At 37.5% G+C, this 19,572-nt stretch overlaps 1 protein-coding gene across 1 annotated transcript in view; it reads left to right on the top strand.

Moving 5' to 3' along the window:
* The window catches only part of Cad74A (cadherin 74A), an 850,889-nt gene that overhangs the window by 218,789 nt on the left and 612,528 nt on the right, over positions 1-19,572 (top strand). The window contains exon 18 of the mRNA XM_090396473.1: positions 18,811-18,940. Coding sequence (XP_090252599.1) covers positions 18,811-18,940 — 130 coding nt within the window. The remainder of the gene's footprint in view (positions 1-18,810; positions 18,941-19,572) is intronic.

Raw genomic sequence — 19,572 nt, 5'->3', positions numbered from 1 at the left:
TGCCTTCTTCTTCTTCCAGATTTTATGCTTAATCTCCTTATTCATCCATTTTACACCTACCTTATTCAGCCTTTTGGCCTTTGGAATACATTCACATGTTGATGCTGTTATGTATTTCTTTGTCAGTTCCCATGCAGTATTCATTTTCTTACTGCTGAATCCTCATCCCATGTTATAGCTCCAAGCTGTCTCCTAAGTTTGTCATAATCACTAGCCTTATAATTCCACATATATCCTTTCCTCACAAAAGTCTGCATATGGCTAGCCACAACCCAGCTGATCATTTCATGATCACATTCACCAACTGGAGGAAAGAAAGTGTGAAATCCCTCTCACAGTTGCATCCTCTGATGAAATGATATCATTATTATTATTATTATTATTACAACACAGCACCTCCAAGGAGTCCAAAGACTCATCAAGGGAGGGTACCTACTCTACAACACTGTCTCCACCACTCCACCAACCGCAACTACCTTCATCTACACCAATACCATCTACCGCTGACCACCACCACACTTTTCACAAACATCTATGTTCACAGTGGGATTCAAACCTGCAGCCTTTTGGTTGGAGAGCAGATACACTAACCACTCAGCCAACCAGGCCGGTGGATGATCAGATCTAGAACTCTTGATCCTCACGTGCTCTCCTTCATGTGCTGCCTGAGATAGTTATTTCTCAAGAAATTGATTTTCCTTATTCCCAAATGCTATCTCTTCATTCCAGTCTATACCACCATAATTAAAATCACCCAGAATAATTATCCTTTCTTTGTTCACTAATCCAAGTTGCTTATACATTTCTTCCTCACCACCCTCCTAATTTCCAGGCTTATAGCAATGTCAAACTAAATATTTCTTCCTATGTACCTCCATGTTACACCTCACTGCCTCATAACCATTGCTAGTATTTCCCTCTTTCCTGTCTACCTTATGTGGACATAATAATCCCTGCTATCATCAGCAGAACTCCCCATCCCTTCTTGACCTTCCTGTCCTCGTGAAAAATACTGTATCCTTCCATTTCTATTCCTCTCAGAATATCATCCTCATTCAACCATGTATCACTTATGATTTTAGGGTGAATAAACTCAATCAGTGAAACCATTTCATCTCCCTTATTTCCAGTACTTCTGGCATGTAATCTATAATCGGTCCTATACAAGCAACTTCTGATTGTTGCTTCCACGTGATCTTATGGACCTCTTGCTGAATAAGGTTGAATATCCATTTCACTTCCACCCTGTTTGTTCTTTGAACTTTTTGGATACATTAAGATACTGCCTCATTTAAGCACTTTTATCAAGTTCCCATGCATTGCTGATATCTTTTCCATTCAGTAACTGATACCATGGGACAAAGATAGTATTCTCCTAAGTTTGTCATAACTTCCAGCTTTTAGTTCAGTATGTAACTTGTTCTAATTGGAACATCTACATAACTAGCTACTTCCAAGGAAAGTACAGCATGATCAGTTTCACCAAGTGATAGTGAAATAGTTATGTTCTTAACTGGGATCTCTTCTGATGCTATGAACAAATCTAAAAATTGAATAATCCTCGAGTTCCTTGTTTCACATGCTGTTTGAGAAAGTTGTCTCACAAGAACTCAATAAATTCTGGTTCATTCTTATCATGATTTTTTTCTTCTGCCTAATCAATGGTTGAGTAATTAAATCAGTGATCATAATTCATAATGATCACTCATTTAGTACCATCATGTTAATGATGGTACTAAATGAGGTATACTACTATTATTCACACCTCCATGGGGTCAAGAGACCCATTGCGGGAGCTCTTTCATAGGAAACACTGAGTCTATCATACCACTCCTTAAACTCATTGACCGTTCTCGCTCTCACCATTCTATCAGTAAATGCATTCCACAGTTCCATCATCCTCCATGCAAAGAAACCACTCCTCACCCTCTTGCTCACAGCTTCCTTTTGTACTTTCCAGGGTTTGCAAGCTTTATTTCAAATGGAAGGTTTGGAATGGAAATGGTTCTTTTTTGTGTTCTTAGTGTTAAGGTCTTTGCATCAGCCAGATGGGAATAGCACTTTTCTCTGTGTTATTAGAAGAGCACCAAAGAAATCACCTTTATTTTTTTATAAGAAACCCACAAAAGGCTGTAAATTTATAGTATATTAGTATTTTTGGAGTCTATACTATACAAACCAAACACACTTTTTTTAGCCACTTCAGTCTTAATATGCAAGATGGGGGTCAAAAACTAAATGAGAAAATTTCTGTAACATAGACTTTCGCAAACATTCGAAGCCCATAGTGGAATTTGAATCACAGCCTTCTAATTTGAAAGTGGGTTACACTAATCACTTAGTCAATCCAGCCAGAAAGTAGATGGATAGTATATCCATAGGTGATATATTATATCACTGCATATGCTGCAATATGCTGCAGGCAAAAAAAAAAAAAAAAAAAAAAAAAAAAAAAAACTGTACACGGCAGAATGATTTTAAGCAATGACAATGGTTAGGAGGTCACTGAATCAGTCAATATAGTGGAATTACTGAGCGAGCACTTTGCAAGAGTATATCATCCAGGTGCTGACATGGAAAAAATGAAGGAACCATTAGTTTATATGGGAATTGTGATGAATGAAGTGGAGGTAAATAGTCTATTACAGAACCTTAATGTGAATACATCCATGGTATTGGATGGTATACCGGCACGGGTCTTATGTGAAGCGGCTAAAGAATTATCAGTGCCCTTGACCATGTTGCTTAATCTGAGTCTCGGGTCTGGTTTAGTCCCGAAGGTGTGGAAAGAGGGGAAAATAGTTCCACTGCATAAAGGAGGATCCAAGACTACTGTTGCAAATTACCGACTGATCAGCATATCAGGAGTCGTTGTCAAGGTCTCGGAGAAAGTAGTCAAGGGAAAAATACAGGAATGGATTGATGAAAATAAGATACTGTATGGGGGACAGCATGGCTTTGTGAAGGATAGATCATGCCTCAGTAACTTGCTCAAGTTTTATAACACAGTGATAGCTGAACTGGATAAGGGTAATGGGTTTACAACCAAATGCCTTAGCCAGGTCCAACAGTGATACTGCTGGACCTGGCTAAGGCATTTGACAGGATACCACATTATGGAATTCTAATCCGTAAACTACAACATATGGGAATGGATATAGGGTTGGTGAGATGGATAGGTGGGTGGTTGATGGAGAGATATCAGAGAGTAGTTTATTCAGGAGTAGAGTCCAAAAGACGTGGTGTGTCACAGGGTTCTGACTAGTGGTGTGTCACAGGGTTCTGTTTTTGGACTACTGCTGTTTAATTTGTTCGTTAATGATATAGGGAAGGATCTAAGAGGAACAGTTCATTTGTTCGCTGATGATGCAAAGTTGTGTAGGGCAGTAGTGAATACAGAAGATGTCAAAATCTTGCAGGACGACTTGGATTGATTGGAGTTCTGGGCTAAGGAGAATGGATGTCAATTTAATGTGACAAAATGTAAGGTTATGCATTTTGGGGTGAAAAGATTAGCAGCAGTATACCACATTGGTGGAACTACTCCAGGAGATTGATGATCTAGGGACTTGGGAGTGTTGGTGGATAGGGAGATGAAGTTTAGGGGGCACATTGCAAAACTGGCTAAATCAGCTCATCAACTCACTTAGTTGTTGAAAAATACTTTGATGAGCAGAGACAAGCAAGTTATTTTACCTCTGTACCGAGCCTTGATAAGACCTCATCACGACTCCTGTGCCCAGATTTGGTCACCTAGGTTTCTTCTTGATGGGGAGGAGGTGGAGAGGATCCAGAGGCAAGTGGCCAAGATGATAGCAGGTATATGGAATGTACCTTATGAGAACAGGTTGAAGATTTGTGGGTTGCAGAAATTAGTTGATAGGCGGAAAAGGGGAGATATGATTGAGATAGGATTCAAATTGCTAAAGGGTTTCTATAGGATTAATTCAGAGGATATTTTTGAGATCAGGACTGGTGGTGGAAGAACTAGGGGACACCTATGGAAGCTGGGCAAGAGTGTGGTTAGCAGGGGTGTTAGAGCTGGGTTCTTTACTTTTAGAGTGGTAAATGTGTGGAATAAGCTGCCAGAGTCTGTTGTGGGTACTATGACGGTGAGTGAGTTCAAGGCAAGGTATGATAGATACTGTGAGAATGTCGTATAGTTGTGTGGACATGATGTTTAGGGCCTACCTCGATGAGTCTAAGGGCTCCATGGAGTCTCCCATAATAATAATAATAATCCACTATCCACTTAGCAAAATACTACAAAATCGGATGGAAGGTGAAAAAAAAAAAGCTCTAAGAATACTACAGAATTTGATGTAGTGGGTGAATCAAAAAGAAAATGTTGCTGATGGCTTTTAGATTGTATGTGGTGATGCAGAAGTGGGTAGGAGACTGAAAAGTTGCTGTAGACCTGGGGACATAGACAGTGATCAGTAGAAAATGTTTAGGCAAAATTATTTTGGTAAGTGTAATCCCCCACATTATGAGGGATTTAAACTACATCATACAGTAATAAGCAATCTGAATTTCTGGAATTCTTGAAGGGCAAATGTCTTGGACATCCATGTAAAACATGGAGCAGCATAAGGTTTAGGAGTTGTGGATTTGGTCATAGCATCAGAAGATCTGATCTTCACAGAATTGGTGAGATAAACATATAGCTATTACTTGGAAGGTGAATAGGTGAGCAGAAGTATCAGGGAGAAAGCAATTTATGTTGAATTATAAGGCTGGTGATATGAATAAAAAAAATGTGTACCAAGGGAGATCAGTAGTGCAGAGAGCTAGTTAAGAGAAATATTTGTTGGCAACAATTGCAAAATGCATGCTTAAAATGAAACATTCATTGAGAGTTGTATGGTTGACTAGGTAAATCAAACAGAAGTGCAGATGAAAGGTTATGAAAACCATATAAATAGAGACAAAATAAACAGCAGTATGAGGAATTTAATGCTCAAATTCAGATAGGAAAATTTAGGCTCTCAGATGAAATGAGACTGGCACTGCAATCTAACAAAAATCCCAAAGTTTTTTGGCTCATGATAAAAGTTTAATGGAGTGAAACAACACTAGAAAATGATTAAAAATAGTATTTGATGCTTCCAAAAGTTCATCTCATTAACATAGGTAGTTCAAAATCAGACTTGTAATACACACTTTCAAAGGCATCACAACTAATTGAAATACATGGACAAAAGACTAGAGTTCTAAACTAGGTGGGAAACCCTCTATGGACGCTTAACAGTGGTCTAGGTTGTGAACTGAGATCTTAAAGTAGTAGTGTTTCCCATATTTTAGGAAGTTTTATGCAACCATATTTATTTAAATTAGGCTGATTTTTAAGAGTAGTAACAGATTCTAAAACCAGTCTTTCTCTTCTAAATGTACTGTGATGGAGCATGATGTCTTTTTCCAGTTGATTCTGTGAGCTGTATCCCAAGCATGGTGTACAAGCCAGACTGACCATAGTCATCACTGCAGATGCATTTATGTTCTATCATGCAGGTGGTAGCTGATCTTCCTGTCAGTCTATAGTAGTCCAACTTGCAGTAACAAGGAACTCGATATACACCTGGAACTGAGAGGAGAGGGAGGTTGTCTTAAGTCTTAAGTGGAGCAGATAAGGGTAGCCAGTTTTAAGTGGGGCTTAGATTTTATTTCTTTAAGATTCTAGATATTTTTTCTGATGTGCCTTGGTCATAGGGATGGTGATAGCATTACTGAAATCTTTCTGAAGAGAAGGTCATGGATTGGAGGAAAGATTGATTATGTTTTTGCTAATATGGGAGCTGTAGCCATTGGATAGAAAAGTGTGGTGTATATTGATTGTGTTCTGTTTCATGAAAGATCTCATTGGAACAAAAGTCATGGCTCTATGGGTTAGTGTTTTTTTATCACACTATGTTGTTGAGAGGGGGGGGGGTGATGATAAAATTTCAGAATGTATCTGCCTGAGTGAGAGGGTTTCCTATATTCTGAAAAGGACAGGTTTCCATTTGCAGAAGGTTACAGGTGGGATCCCACAGAACTCAGTACTAGGACCTGTATTATTTAACCTTTATATCAGTAACATTGTCAATTGATTGCAGAAGAATATTCAGTTGTTTGCAGATGATAAGAAGCTGGGAAGGTTTATTAGTGATAGTGCAGATGTGGTAGCCTTGCAAGAGGATGTGGATAAACTGGACTGGATTTGGATAAGATGGACTCTATATTATTGCAATATTGAGAAGGACGCTGACCCTCAGAGATAAAAGAGCTGTCATTCCATTGTATAAAGCCCTGATCAGACAACACTTGGACTATTATTCTCAGATTTGGTCCCCAGGATTTGAAGGGGATAAATTAACCATGGAATGAGCTTAGAGGCAGTTAACAAAGATGGTATCAGCACTGTACAATGTTGTGAAGTTAGGCTAAGGGAATGTGGACTGCAGAGTGTGGTAGATAGAAGAAGCGGTGATATGATTGAAACTTTTAAACTGTTTAGAGGTAGTTACAGGGTTGACACTGGGGAGTTCTTTCATTTGGTGGAGCAGGAGGAAGGAATAAGGACAAGGAGCCATGCCTGAAAGTTAGGAAAGGAAGTTGTGTGAGTGGTTGAACCATGGAATGCATTGTTTGATAGTTTTTTTTTATTATTATTTGATTTTTTTATTGTGCAAAGACATCAAAGTTCATACTGCACCGGGTCACAGGTCACAGCAGTAGATATGATAATTGGTTAGTAGGACACTCACAAACATCCATGCCCTTGGTGGGATTTGAACCCCCAGCCTCTTGGTTGGAGAGCAATATGCTAACCATGCAGCCAACCAAGGCGCTGATAGAGTGGTGAGAGTACGAACAGCCATTGAGTTCAAGGAGTATTATAAACTTTGTGTTGTCTACGGTGGGCCTCTCATGATGAGTCTTGTGACTACATAGAGGCCTGAATAATAATTTTTTTTCCCCTCCTGTAACAACATTTTATTTATCATCTTACAGAGCATTTACATATATTCACGTATTACATATATTTACATATTATGTATATATATATATATATATATATATATAATTCACTGTATATATATATATATATATATATATATACAGTGAATTTCATACAAATTTTTCCGTTTTATGTATTCTAAAATGCGTTCATAATAGTTACTATGGATGGTAATTTATAGTTTGCAATTGGATAAGGTTGCATTTTTTAACAGCATTTATAGTATAACAGTCAGTTATATATATTTTATAGTTTTTGCTTTTTAATGTTTTTAACCATTGTAACTACAGCACTTCAATGTAATAAATAATTCTCTCTTTTTTTGTTGATCTCGGTTGAGATGTAATGTCTCTGCTTGTATCCTCGAAGCTTATTAATGAGCTTATCTGAGGATGACACTGGTTAGATATATGTATTTTTTATTGATTTGATTGCTGTGTTGGAAGTAGGCTGATGTTTGGGAGGTCAAATGAAAGATCAGAAAGGTCTGATCAAAGTGAAATTGCCGGTATGTTCTGGAGTTGTTGCATCTGTCTTGGTGGTTCACATTCATTTTTATTGTGGTCTTCTTTTTGAACTAATTAGGAGACTAATTATATGAAGAGCCAAAGGCTTCAATTCGATGACATGAACTTATTTAAGTTAAGGGATATTACATCCCATATTGTTTCTCAGCCGAATAAGAAACTCAAAGAGTTTCATGCCAAATATAGAAACTATATAAAGTTCGGCAATTCCAAGCGTAAGCAAATACCTGAATAGTGCAACACCTGACCCATTTGGTTGTTTGCACTACCAAATGGGTCTGGTGTTGCACTATCCAGGTATTTGCTTATGCTTGGAATCGCTGAACTTTATATAGTTTCTATATTCGGAATGAAACTCTTTGAGTTTCTTATTCGGCTGAGAAACAATATGGGATGTAATATCCCTTAACTTAAATAAGTTCATGTTGCCGAATTGAAGCCTTTGGCTCTTCATATAATTAGTAATTTATTAGGACACCTTCTTGGTAATTCTCATAGAAGGGATGTAAGTTCAGTTCACTACAAATTTGGTATTTACTAGGTCTACCTACTCACTGATGAGACCTCAATATAGGTTGAAACCGGTCTGGGTAGTGACCTAGAACAGTAATACAGCTCCTATGAGCTAAGTTCACATTATGGGTAAATTCCAAGAATAGTGATCGGAGCTTGCTCCATCCTTATTATGAGTTGCCTTGGTTTGCACTACCAAATGGGTCAGGTGTTGCACTATCCAGGTATTTGCTTACGCTTGGAATTGTCGAACTTTATATCGTTTCTATATTCCGCATGAAACTCTTTGAGCTTCTTATTCGGCTAAGAAACTATATGGGATGTAATATCCCTTAACTTAAATAATTAGGAGACTTTTTTTTTTTTTCACTGTGGCAGGCTTTCTATGTCTTCTGAGCTTTTAATTTGTATCGGTTTTGAAGTTTGTGACTTCCTCAAGAATATCTTGGCATCTTTGATCCACAAAAATTCGAAATTTTTTTCTGTTTTTGCTTTTTTTGCTTGGTACAACAGATTCTGGTTGAATGGTGTTAAAAATTCGGATAGGAAGATTGGTGTGTTGTCTTGCAATGCGTTCAAGTCCTTGGCAACTGGTTTTTTCTGTCTGCTGGCTTTTATGAGATTGTCTCTTATGGACTTGCTTGCAACATGAACTATGACTGGTGCAGTTCGTGGCAAGCCTTGTTTTTTGCTCTTCCTAAGAATCCGATTTATGGTCTGAATGTCATTAAGCTGTAGGGGGATGTCAATTGCATGGCCTAATTTTAAAACTACATCTCTGAGGTTTGTTGTAGGTGCAGTTTCGGCAAGACCGTTTATGATATGATCTTCTTTATGTTGTTGCTGATTTAAGCGTTCGTATTGATATTGTAGTTTTAGAGAATGAAGTTCTTGACGAAGTTCAGATGTTTCTTTCAGCAAATTGTGTTGCCTGTCATTTAGTGCATTACAGGCTGAATTTGATGTCTTTTACTGTTTACAACACTTCTATCACTGCTAAATTGACCAAATCCTCATATTCCCTAGATTTTTTTTGTTTATTTGTTCATTCTGTTTGTCGAAGAGTTCTTGTACAAGATCTACTAAGCTGGCTTTTATAGTCTCTAGGCTGTTTTTTATTATTATATTCAAAGAGTTGAAATTCTAGGACTCACCTGCATTTTTTTGTCTGTTCAGTTCGTCATCTGATTTTGCCTCTGGTATAATCGGCTGTGTTGTAGGTGGCTGCATGAGATGTGTTTCTTTGTTCCTCCTACAGATTACACACTTCCATTCCTCACATCTTGCATTGGTTTTATGTTGCCAGGTTGGTTCTGAAAAGCTGGCACATTTTAAGTGTAGAATCCTACTGCATTTTGTACAGGTTATTTGATTTCTATCGGAAGATAAATCCTCCAGGCATTTGATACACTTCATGACTCACCTTTCTTCCCTTCAGTAATGGTGGCGTGATTGTAAAGATGGTGACGTCCTTTGTTCTTTGCTCCTTGTTGACCGCAGTCCTCTCTGTTCACTTTTCAACACTTCAAAATTTAGTTTCTTCTTAGCCAATTTCGGTGAATTTTATATCACTGTCTTCGGCGTGACTGGTAGAGTTACTTGGGAACACTTTCAAATTAAAAACAGGAGTTGGAACCACTTTAAAACTATAAAAAATGGGGGCAGTGATATCACCATGCACCCGTTCGTTTATATACCCAGCTCTATAATAATAATAGTAATAATTGGATTCTAGGGTGAAGACTATTGAGATCACATAGAAAAGTACCTGATGTGTCTGGACCATGAGATCAAATAGAAAAGTACCTGATGTGTCTGGACCATGAGATCAAATAGAAAAGACATCATTTACATATCTTAACCAGGTAGAAAGTTTGAGAGAGGCTGAGTCAAGTGCTTGTTTTTCAAAATCTTCTATAAAAAATTGGCATTGGGAGTGAGAGGGGAGACTCTAAAAATGTACTGTTTTTCCGTGTTAAATAATTGGAATGGAAAGCAAAGGAAAAGAGGTTGATAAAGAAGAAATGCTTTTTCTGAAATCAATATGGTGTCATTTAAGGGAATGTTAGTGAGCAGCGAGGTGATGTCAGTGCTCACTAGGATATTGGTATCATTAACAATTATATTTTCAATGGAGCTTTTAAAATTGGAAAAAAAAATTATGTATGATTTGGTTTAACCAGTAAAGGGGGGGGGTTAAGCAGGAGGTTTTGCTAACTGTTTGGATGATTTATACCAGGGAGAATTAGTGGTATCTACTGTAGATATTAGGATGGAAATTGGTTTATGCCATATAACCAGGGGGGGGGGACTGAAGAGTTTGAGTGTTTTTGTGATATCAGGAGGCCAGAAGAAAAGTTTTTTTGAGTAGGCTTTTTAATTTCTTAATTTATGATTTGGTGGGATCACAATTTAAAGATTTGTAGGTGGAGTGGTTTCACAGAATATCCATTTTCTTATTGTATTCACTAGTTGAGGATAACCATAGTACTTCCCTTGTCAGACCTGATGATGACTATGCTGTTATCTTTACATAGTTTATTGAGTGCATTGAGTTAACAGGGAGATAGATGTCTTTTAGGTGAAGAAAATCATACGATCTAATTTCTGTGTTTTAGAAATACTCCATAATAATCCTCTCAGCTGGAGGAAAAAGGCTAAAGGCTTAGATTACTCTCATTGCTATTGAGAAAGAAAAGAGAGAACACTTTGCCAGTGGTCACACTAACTGCCTCAATGTGCAGTGCAGAATACCTCAGCAATGGCATAGTTGTTGATTAGCAGACATCCTCAACAGAAATACTGATGTTTCTTTAACAAACTTATACAGTATTTATGGCAAAAGTTGCACTTGTTATAAAAAAATTATAAATTACTTGATAAAATTATCTTAAAAAAAGGATTAGAATTATTTAAAAAAAGGTGTATATGTGTTATATAATTGTTAAATATTTTGGGGTGGGGAATTATCGAATGATTCAACCTACAGATATATTATTATTATTATTATTATTATTAACATGTGATCTACGTGGAGCCAGAAATTCATCGTGAAAAGTACACACTATTGCACATTTTGCTCATCCAACCGTACTTTAAACTGATTCAATGTATCTACACCCACAACACACTGAGGCAATGCATTCCTCTCACCATCCACTCTTTATACAAACAACCTACTCCTCACCCCTCTGCTTACACCCTATTATACAGTTTCCAGTGATGGCCTCTCATTCTACCCCCCCCCCTTCTCCCATTGTATGAAAAATCTCTTTTATCAACCTGATAACAACCCCTGGCTACTTTATACGTCTCTATCATATCCCCTCTCCCTTTCTCCTATTCACAAGGCTTTGCAATTTACAATCTCTCAATATGTCCGTGTATTGCACATTCCAAAGACTACTCACCAACTTTGTGAATCTTTTCTGGAACCTTTCCAACATATCCTCATCACCACAAAAACCCAGCAACCAAATCTATGCACAATAATTCATATGAGGCCTGATCAAGGCCTTATACAATAGCATCATAACTTCTCTATTTCTGAATGTCAGGTCCTCTGCATCATTGCAATTATCTATATTGAGCAATATGGCCCCTAAATGTCAGGGACTTGTCCACCATCACTCCTAGATCTCTCATCTCATCTATGTCCATTAAAGTTTCCCCACCAAGTGTATATTTTGCATCCCATCGTTGCTTACCAAATCTCAAAACTTTGCAACATTAAACTGATAGTTCCACTTACCTGCCCATTCATGCAATCTATTCAGGTCCTCTTGTAAGGCCATAACATCTGCTTGACTCAGCATTGCTCTCCCCCAATTTTGCATCATCTACATACAGCTGCATATCACTAGTCAAACCCATGCCAATATCATTAACATGCAAATTGAACAACAATGGCCCAAAATCTGACCTGCAGCACACCATTAGTGACCTGTCTCTTTCAGGATACTGCACCCACATATGCAACTTTCTGATACCTATCTAAAAGCCAGTCACTGATCCAACTCAGAATTCCATTATGAAATCCCATCTGTTTTAGTTTATTTAAGAGCTTGCTGTGTGGCAGTCTATCAAAAGCCTTTGAAAAATCTAAGTACACCACTGTATATGCATTTCCCCAGTCCCAAGGTATTTATCATATTGTTATAGTACATAAGTAAGTTAGTAAAACATGATCTCTCTTTAACAAACCCTTGCTGATAACCACAGAAAATACTTCTGTATCCTACTTCTCACCAATCTCTCTCTCCAGTAACTTCCCCACGACTCCCGACATACAGACTGGCCTATAATTTGAAGCTACAGCCTTATCACAATTTTATCCTCCTTCGACCCCTTTGGCACCTGTGCTGTTGCAACACTTTTGTTAAACAGACATGCCAATGCTATTGCCAGTTCCCTGAAACATTCCCTTAAGATGCATGGTGATATGTCATCAAATGCTATTGCCTTATCGACATCAAAGTTATTTATTTCCTCAAATAGCTCCTTCTCACTCACAATTAAGCCATCCCTTTCTATATCCTCTACACTTAATTTCCTCATGATTCCACTGTGATCAGGATGAAACACCTTTATAAATGAATACCTCAACAATGTCTTCTGTACTTCATCTTACTATGATCATTCTTCCTTCTACTTGCTGCATATCTAAAAAACTATTTTGGGTTTTTCTTTACCTGATTTGTGAATTCAGCTGATTCTCTACTTTTGATTTCCTTACTAACTGAGTCATTCTCCTGGCTTGTTCTTTATACTTTTCATGTGACTGATTATTACCATTATTCATCTTGTACTTCCTCTAAAGTACTTTCTTTTTCCAGATTTCATGCTTAAGCTCCTCACTCATCCATTTTACACCTACCTTATTCAGCCTTTTGGCCTTTGGAATACATTCACACATTGATTCTGTTATGTATTTCTTCATCAATTCCCGTGTAGCATTTATTTCCTTACTGCTCAACTCCTCGTTAAATGTTATAGCTATAAGCTGTCTCCTAAGCTTGTCATAATCAACATCCTTCTTAATTAATAAGGCTGGTGATTAATAATTCCACATACAGTAGAATCTCTCTTAACCAGCAACAACGGGACTTTGCTGCTGGTTAAGAGAGGATTCCGGATATGTGATTTTGCAGGATAATTGAATAAATATTTCAAGAACCTACCTGTTCAGGTTTTGTGATGAAATGTGTAGAAATTGCAGCATGGTCGTGTTCGTTGGTCATATTTTTTGATCTGCTGGCGATAATTAAATAAATAACATCAAAAATTGTACAGATTTTTTATAATTTAAAGCACATACACATAATATTATATTTTACAAAATCAAATTTAAACAGCATTTAGAAATTACAGTACGCATTATCACATGAAAGTTGTTGTGAATTTCTTAGTGTGACAACATAACATAACTTAGAATGTCTTCTAACAAAATTGTCACTAGAGCTTTAAAAATTTACTGTGCATGCAGTGAAGTTTCATAACATCATGTGCTGACATAGATGAACATTGCATGGCAAATCTTGTCAGAATGCAAGCTCGTTGCATGTTTTTCTTATCTCGTAGGCTTAAATTTCTGGTTTAAATTTAGACCTTCGAAAGTGCTGTTGTTTTGATTTTACCAGTTAATTGGGCTCTGGTTACGAGAGATTTTACTCTGTATCCTTTCCTCACTAGAGTCTGCATATGACTATGCACAACACAAGTGATTACTTCATGATCACTTTCACCAACTGGAGGAAAATGTGAAACCCCCCCCCCTCTCACAATTACATCCTCTAATGAAATGATCAGATCTAGAACTCTCGATCCTCATGTGCATTCCTTTATTCTGCCTGAGACAGTTATCTTTCAAGAACTCAAGAAATTGATTTTCCTTATTCCCAGATGCTATCTCTTCATTCCAATCTATACCACCATAATTAAAATCACCCATAATAATTATCCTTTCTTTATTCACTAATCCAAGTTGCTTATACGTTTCTTCTTCACCACTCTCCTCATTCCCAGGCTTATAGCAACATCGAACTAAATATGTCTTCCTGTCTACCTCCACGTTACACCTCCCTGCCTCATAACCATTGCTAGTATTTCCCCCTTTCATGTCTACTTTATGTGGACTTAATTCTCCTGCTACCATCAGCAGCACTCACCTATACTTTTTGTCCTTAATCCTCAGGGGAAAATAATGTATCCTTCTCTTCTCTTCCTGTTAGAATGTCATCTTCACTCAACCATATTTCACTTATTTCATTGATTTTGGGGTGAATAATCTCAATGAGTGAAACCGTTTCATCCCCATTATTGCTGATACTTCTGGCATTTGTAAACAAACACAGTAATTCATTTTAAATTCATTTTTAGGTTTTTTAACCAGTCCTATTTGAGCCACTTGTTGGTTGTGATTTTTCCACCACATCTGCCACTCACCTCTATCATGACCTACTACATATATCTTGCTCAGTCTCAACTTCCCCACCAACATCACAATATACTCCATCTTCATACACACATTCACTGCTGCTTTGCACATTCATTCTCCCTATGCCATATGTTCCTCCTACATTTTCCTGTTTCTCTTGCATACCTGTTTGCTCTCTTTATCTCTCACATTACTACGGTTTCCACTGCCAAGCACTTCTATCTCTTCAGTACCACTCTCTTAATTTTTCCCTTCATCTCTTTCTTCTGATCTCTTGCACTCATCACATACTCTCATCCTATTCATGTGTCATCTCCTATCTAGGAGGTTGACTACCATGATGTGACTCATGGTTAACTATGGGCATAACGACATGTAGTGAAGATCCTATCTCTTCCAAATATTGTCGAAGTATTCATGACTATAATCCATGCATCACATACTGTAGTATAGTATAGTGTATGTACTTCCACACACTATACTACCAGCAACACTTTTTCCGGTACACTCACTCCAAAGCCATTTATATGCAACCCATCATGCCTGTATAATTTCATACTTCCCTCAAACACATGCCATACATCCACAAATTTCACTTCCTTCTCCTCACACAGCTCTGCTAGCATATCATTCATGATTTTGGCTTCTGTCGCAACTCATCATTGTTATACCCTGGAAACACACCCACAACCTTCCCTACTACACTGTTATGGCTATTAAATTATTTAAGGAATTTACAACGTATACTGGAATATTAATTAAAAGAAACTTTAATAAATACCTCCTATATTTTGGCAATGTCACATTGCCATGATCATGAGGAACATACAACTATGACATATGCACGCAGGCACTACAAAAAAGCAAACAAAGCAAAGCAGAAGAGAGAAAACTACTGTTGTTCCTAGAATCCTAAAGGTGCCCCCTAGCAGGCTATATTGGGTTGTCTTGGCTGTTGGGCTGAAGTTCTCAAGATGCAAGGTTCCCAAATTTGGGGCAGTCTCATGCACTCAAATTTGTTGAGGTTTGGACAGTTTTTTAGAACTGATTCTGATTCCATGAACAGTATTTCATATTTAAATTTACTGTGGCGTTATTAACGTGGCTTTCTTCCAATGTATTCTGTGGCAGATATCCAGAGCATGGTCTGCAAGCCCAGAGTGGCTGTACTGGTCATACCGGATGTAGTCTTTGTGTTCCTAAATCCTGACATTTGCTGTCCTGCCTGTTTGGCCAAAGTAAGACAGTTTACAGCTGCAAGGGACCTGGTATATACATCAGGTACTTTGTTTTGCAGATAAGGGATGCTAATTTTTTATATGGTTTGTAACAAGAAGTCAGGTCATATTTTTTAAAATTTTATTTAACTTTTCAGAGGTGCCCTAGATATAGGAAATGGTGATGGATTTAGGGTAATTTTTGTTATGAAGAGAGGGAGGGAGGGGTTGTGGTTGACTGGTTTTAATATTTCTTGTATTTTTGGTGGGTTGTAGCCATTGGCTAAGAAAGTGTTAATTCTTTTAATATTTTAATGGCTACTAGAAGAAGGCATGATTATAGGTGAATAGCATTAATTGTTGAAAATAGTATATATCTGGCGACTGTTTTGAATATAGATCAAACTTTTAATGAGCAATTCATCAAGGTATTTCAATCTTATAAATGTGAATATCATGAAAGTTTAAACCAGGAACGATTATGGAAGAGGAATTAATAGTGAGAAAGCAAGAGATATAATAGGAATTACGTAAACTTCATGTTTATGCAACAGGAGCCTTGCGATGGGATACAGCCCTGAAGGAGTGGAAGGAGAATAAAAATATCCAACTTAACAAAAACAAGTACCAGGATAAGAGCATGAATATACAACCAGATGATGTACCTGGAGCTGTGGTCAAGGTGGTGGAGAGGCTAGTGCTTGCTTGGATCCACAGTTGAGGTGATAACATTGGGATTTATGTAAGGGTTAGGATTGTTAAGATGTCACGTTTTAGCAGTTTTTTTATTATTATTATTATTCAGGCCTCCATGGAGTCAAAAGACTCATCGTGGGAAGTCCTTCCTAAGAACATAAAGTCTGCCAAGACTCATCGAGGGGAGGCCCCCCCCCCTAAGAAACACAAAGTCTGTCATACCACTCCTTAAACTCATTGACCTTTCTCACTCTCACCACTCCATCAGGCAATGCATTCCATTCCATGCACCCTTCATGAAAAGAAACCACTCCTCACCCTCTTGTTCACAGTTTCCTTTCATAACTTCCAGGGATAGCCTCTTGTCATCACTCCGTCCTGCTGTTCAACCAAACAAAAGAACTCCCCAGTGTCAACCCTGTAACCATCTCTCAACAGTTTAAAAGTCTCAATCATATCACTGCTCCTTCTTCTATCCACCAAACTCTGCAGTCTACATTCCCTCAGCCGATCCTCATAACCAAAATTGCACAGTCCTGAAACCATCTTTGTCATCCGTCTTTGTACCCTTTCACAGTTAATTTATCCCCTTCAAATCCTGGGGACCAAATCTGAGAACAATAGTCTAAGTGTGGTCTGATCAGAGACTTATACAATGGAATGATAACCCTTTTATCTCTGCAGGTCAGTGTCCTTCTCATAATTGCAGCAATCCTCTGTGTTACCTTCACCACCTTTGCAATATGTCCCCTAAATTTCAGGTTTCTATCAATTATCAACCCCCATATCTCCTGTCTCCCATATGTCCTCCAGTATAATTCCTCCCATAGAGTATGCAGCATCCCATTGATGTTTCCCAAACCTCAAGACCTTACATTTTGCTGCATTAAACTGACACCCCCATTCATTTGCCCATCTATCTAGCTTATTCAGATCCTCTTGCAGGGCTACCACATCTGCACTATTACTAATAATCTTTCCCAGCTTTGCATCATCTGCAAACAACTGAATATCTCCTTGCAATCCACTGGCAATGTCATTGATATAAAGGCTAAACATTATAGGTCCTAGTACGGAGCCCTGTGGGACCCCACTTGTAACCTTCTGTCTCCTTGAAACTGCCCCACCATTCACAACTCTCTGATACCTATCAGACAGCCAATCCTGAATCCAGTTGACCAATCTGACATCCAGACCATGTGTTGCAACTTAAATATCAGCTTATCATGTGGCACCCTGTCAAATGCCTTTGCTAAGTCTAAGAAAATTGTAGTATATGCCCTTCCCTCATCTAATGTTCTTCTAACTTTATCATAAAAGGCTAGCATATTGCTAAAACTAGAGCGCCCTTTCACAAATTCATGTTGACTCTCACAGATAACATTACCCTCATCTGGCCATGTTCTTCTTCTTCTTCTTATTATTATTATTGTTCCAGACAACTCCAAGGAGTTAACAGACTCCTTGTTTTGAAATTTGGAATACAAGGATGAGATTTAAAGAATGTAGAAGGAATAAAGGAACCAACAGTGAATAACAGACAAGATTTGAAATTTAGAGGCTGCTGTTCATTGTGAAATCCTGTGGGGAATGAAATGTTGTGGCTCTTGAGGAGTTGCTATATGAGCATGAATGAGGCTAACAATTTAGTGTTGCAAACGTAAAGTTTTGATGGACTCCAGGAATGGAATGTTATACATATATATTTATATATCATAGAGATATATTAAAGGAGGGGAAGATTAGGAATTTAGGCTTGATGGTTATGGATAGACCTAAAATTTAGTGACTCCATTGATTAGAATTTTAAAGATATCACAAATAGATTATGGTACTGATGAGAAGCAGCATCAAATAATCATAAACAATGTAGTCCTTGATTAAACTACATGTAGAATACTGTATACAAATTTTGGTTACTTTATTTTCAAAGAGATCAAGAGATTTTTTGAAAGAGTCCAGTGAAGAGTGATTTAGGTACATCAAATGTCTGGAATGCTGAGCATGAAGATTGAAAGATTTCCACCTGTAGAGTTTATTGGATAGATGGCAGAGGTGGGACGATATGACACTGAGAGAGAGAGATGACGGGCTGTTGGAAGATGCAAATGAAGTGCAAGATTTTTCTCAGAGAGTTGCACCCTAGTGGAATGCCTTGTCCAGCAATGCAGCAAGTTCAGAAACTGAACTTGGTGCACTGATACATGATTTAGCGAGCTCTTCTCATAATAAGTCTTTTTGACTGTGGTAATAATAATGTTTAATAATAGTAGAAGTGCTTAGGCATAAGGTGAAGTATAACCTGATAATTATATTAATTTTTGATGTAATAATAATGGTTATGTATGTATTCTGGTATTCCACAGATATATACCAAATACAGAAAATTTATACCACATCTCATATGTTCTGATTTTTAAGGTTCATGCTGTAGATTCTGGAAATCCTGTTCAGCAAACTGCTACAACGACAGTTACAATTAGTATTGAAGATGTAAATAATAAAACACCAGTCTTCTTTCAGGAATCATATGTGAAATATATATCTGAAAGTAAGTATTATATATAACCATATTGAAATATTTTATTTTCCTCATATAAAAAACAGAAATGTTTTAAATACTGTTTCATTAACTGTGGATTAGTTCAGCTAATTAAGATTCCAAGAATCAAATTCAAGTTTGTTTTTAGATTTTGTTCATGGATTTTTTTCTGATAACATTGCTAAGGGTACAGACTATTTCAGTTAAACCATCAGCAGTCACTGCAATTGTTTTCTGAGGACTATGCATTGAATCACCTTTAGGAATAAGGAAAATGAATTTCTTGAGTTCTTGAGTGGTAACTATCTCAGGCAACATGTAAAGGAAGGCACACAAGGATCGAGAGTTTTAGATTCGATCATTTCATCTGAGGATGTAATTGTGAGGGGATTTCACACTTTCCTTCAGTTGGTAAGAGTGATCCTGAAGTGATTAACTAGGTTATGGCTAGCCATAACCTAGTTAATCTGCAGACTTTTGTGAGGAAGGATGTATATGGCTATTATAGCCTGTTTTTGTTTAGGAGTGTCCCTTATTTAAATACACTGGCTATCAATACTCAAGAGGGGTATATATATTTAGGGCATTATTGGTGAGTATAGAAGGCAATTAAGGTAGAATAAAAGAGGTGGAAAAATTTG

Source organism: Typopeltis vanoorti, chromosome 8 (assembly GCF_054136105.1).
Source record: "Typopeltis vanoorti isolate ZY-2024b chromosome 8, IOZ_Tvanoo_1.0, whole genome shotgun sequence".
In the NCBI taxonomy this organism is placed as follows: Eukaryota; Metazoa; Arthropoda; class Arachnida; order Uropygi; family Thelyphonidae; genus Typopeltis; species Typopeltis vanoorti.
This window is presented reverse-complemented; position numbering and strand designations above follow the sequence as displayed.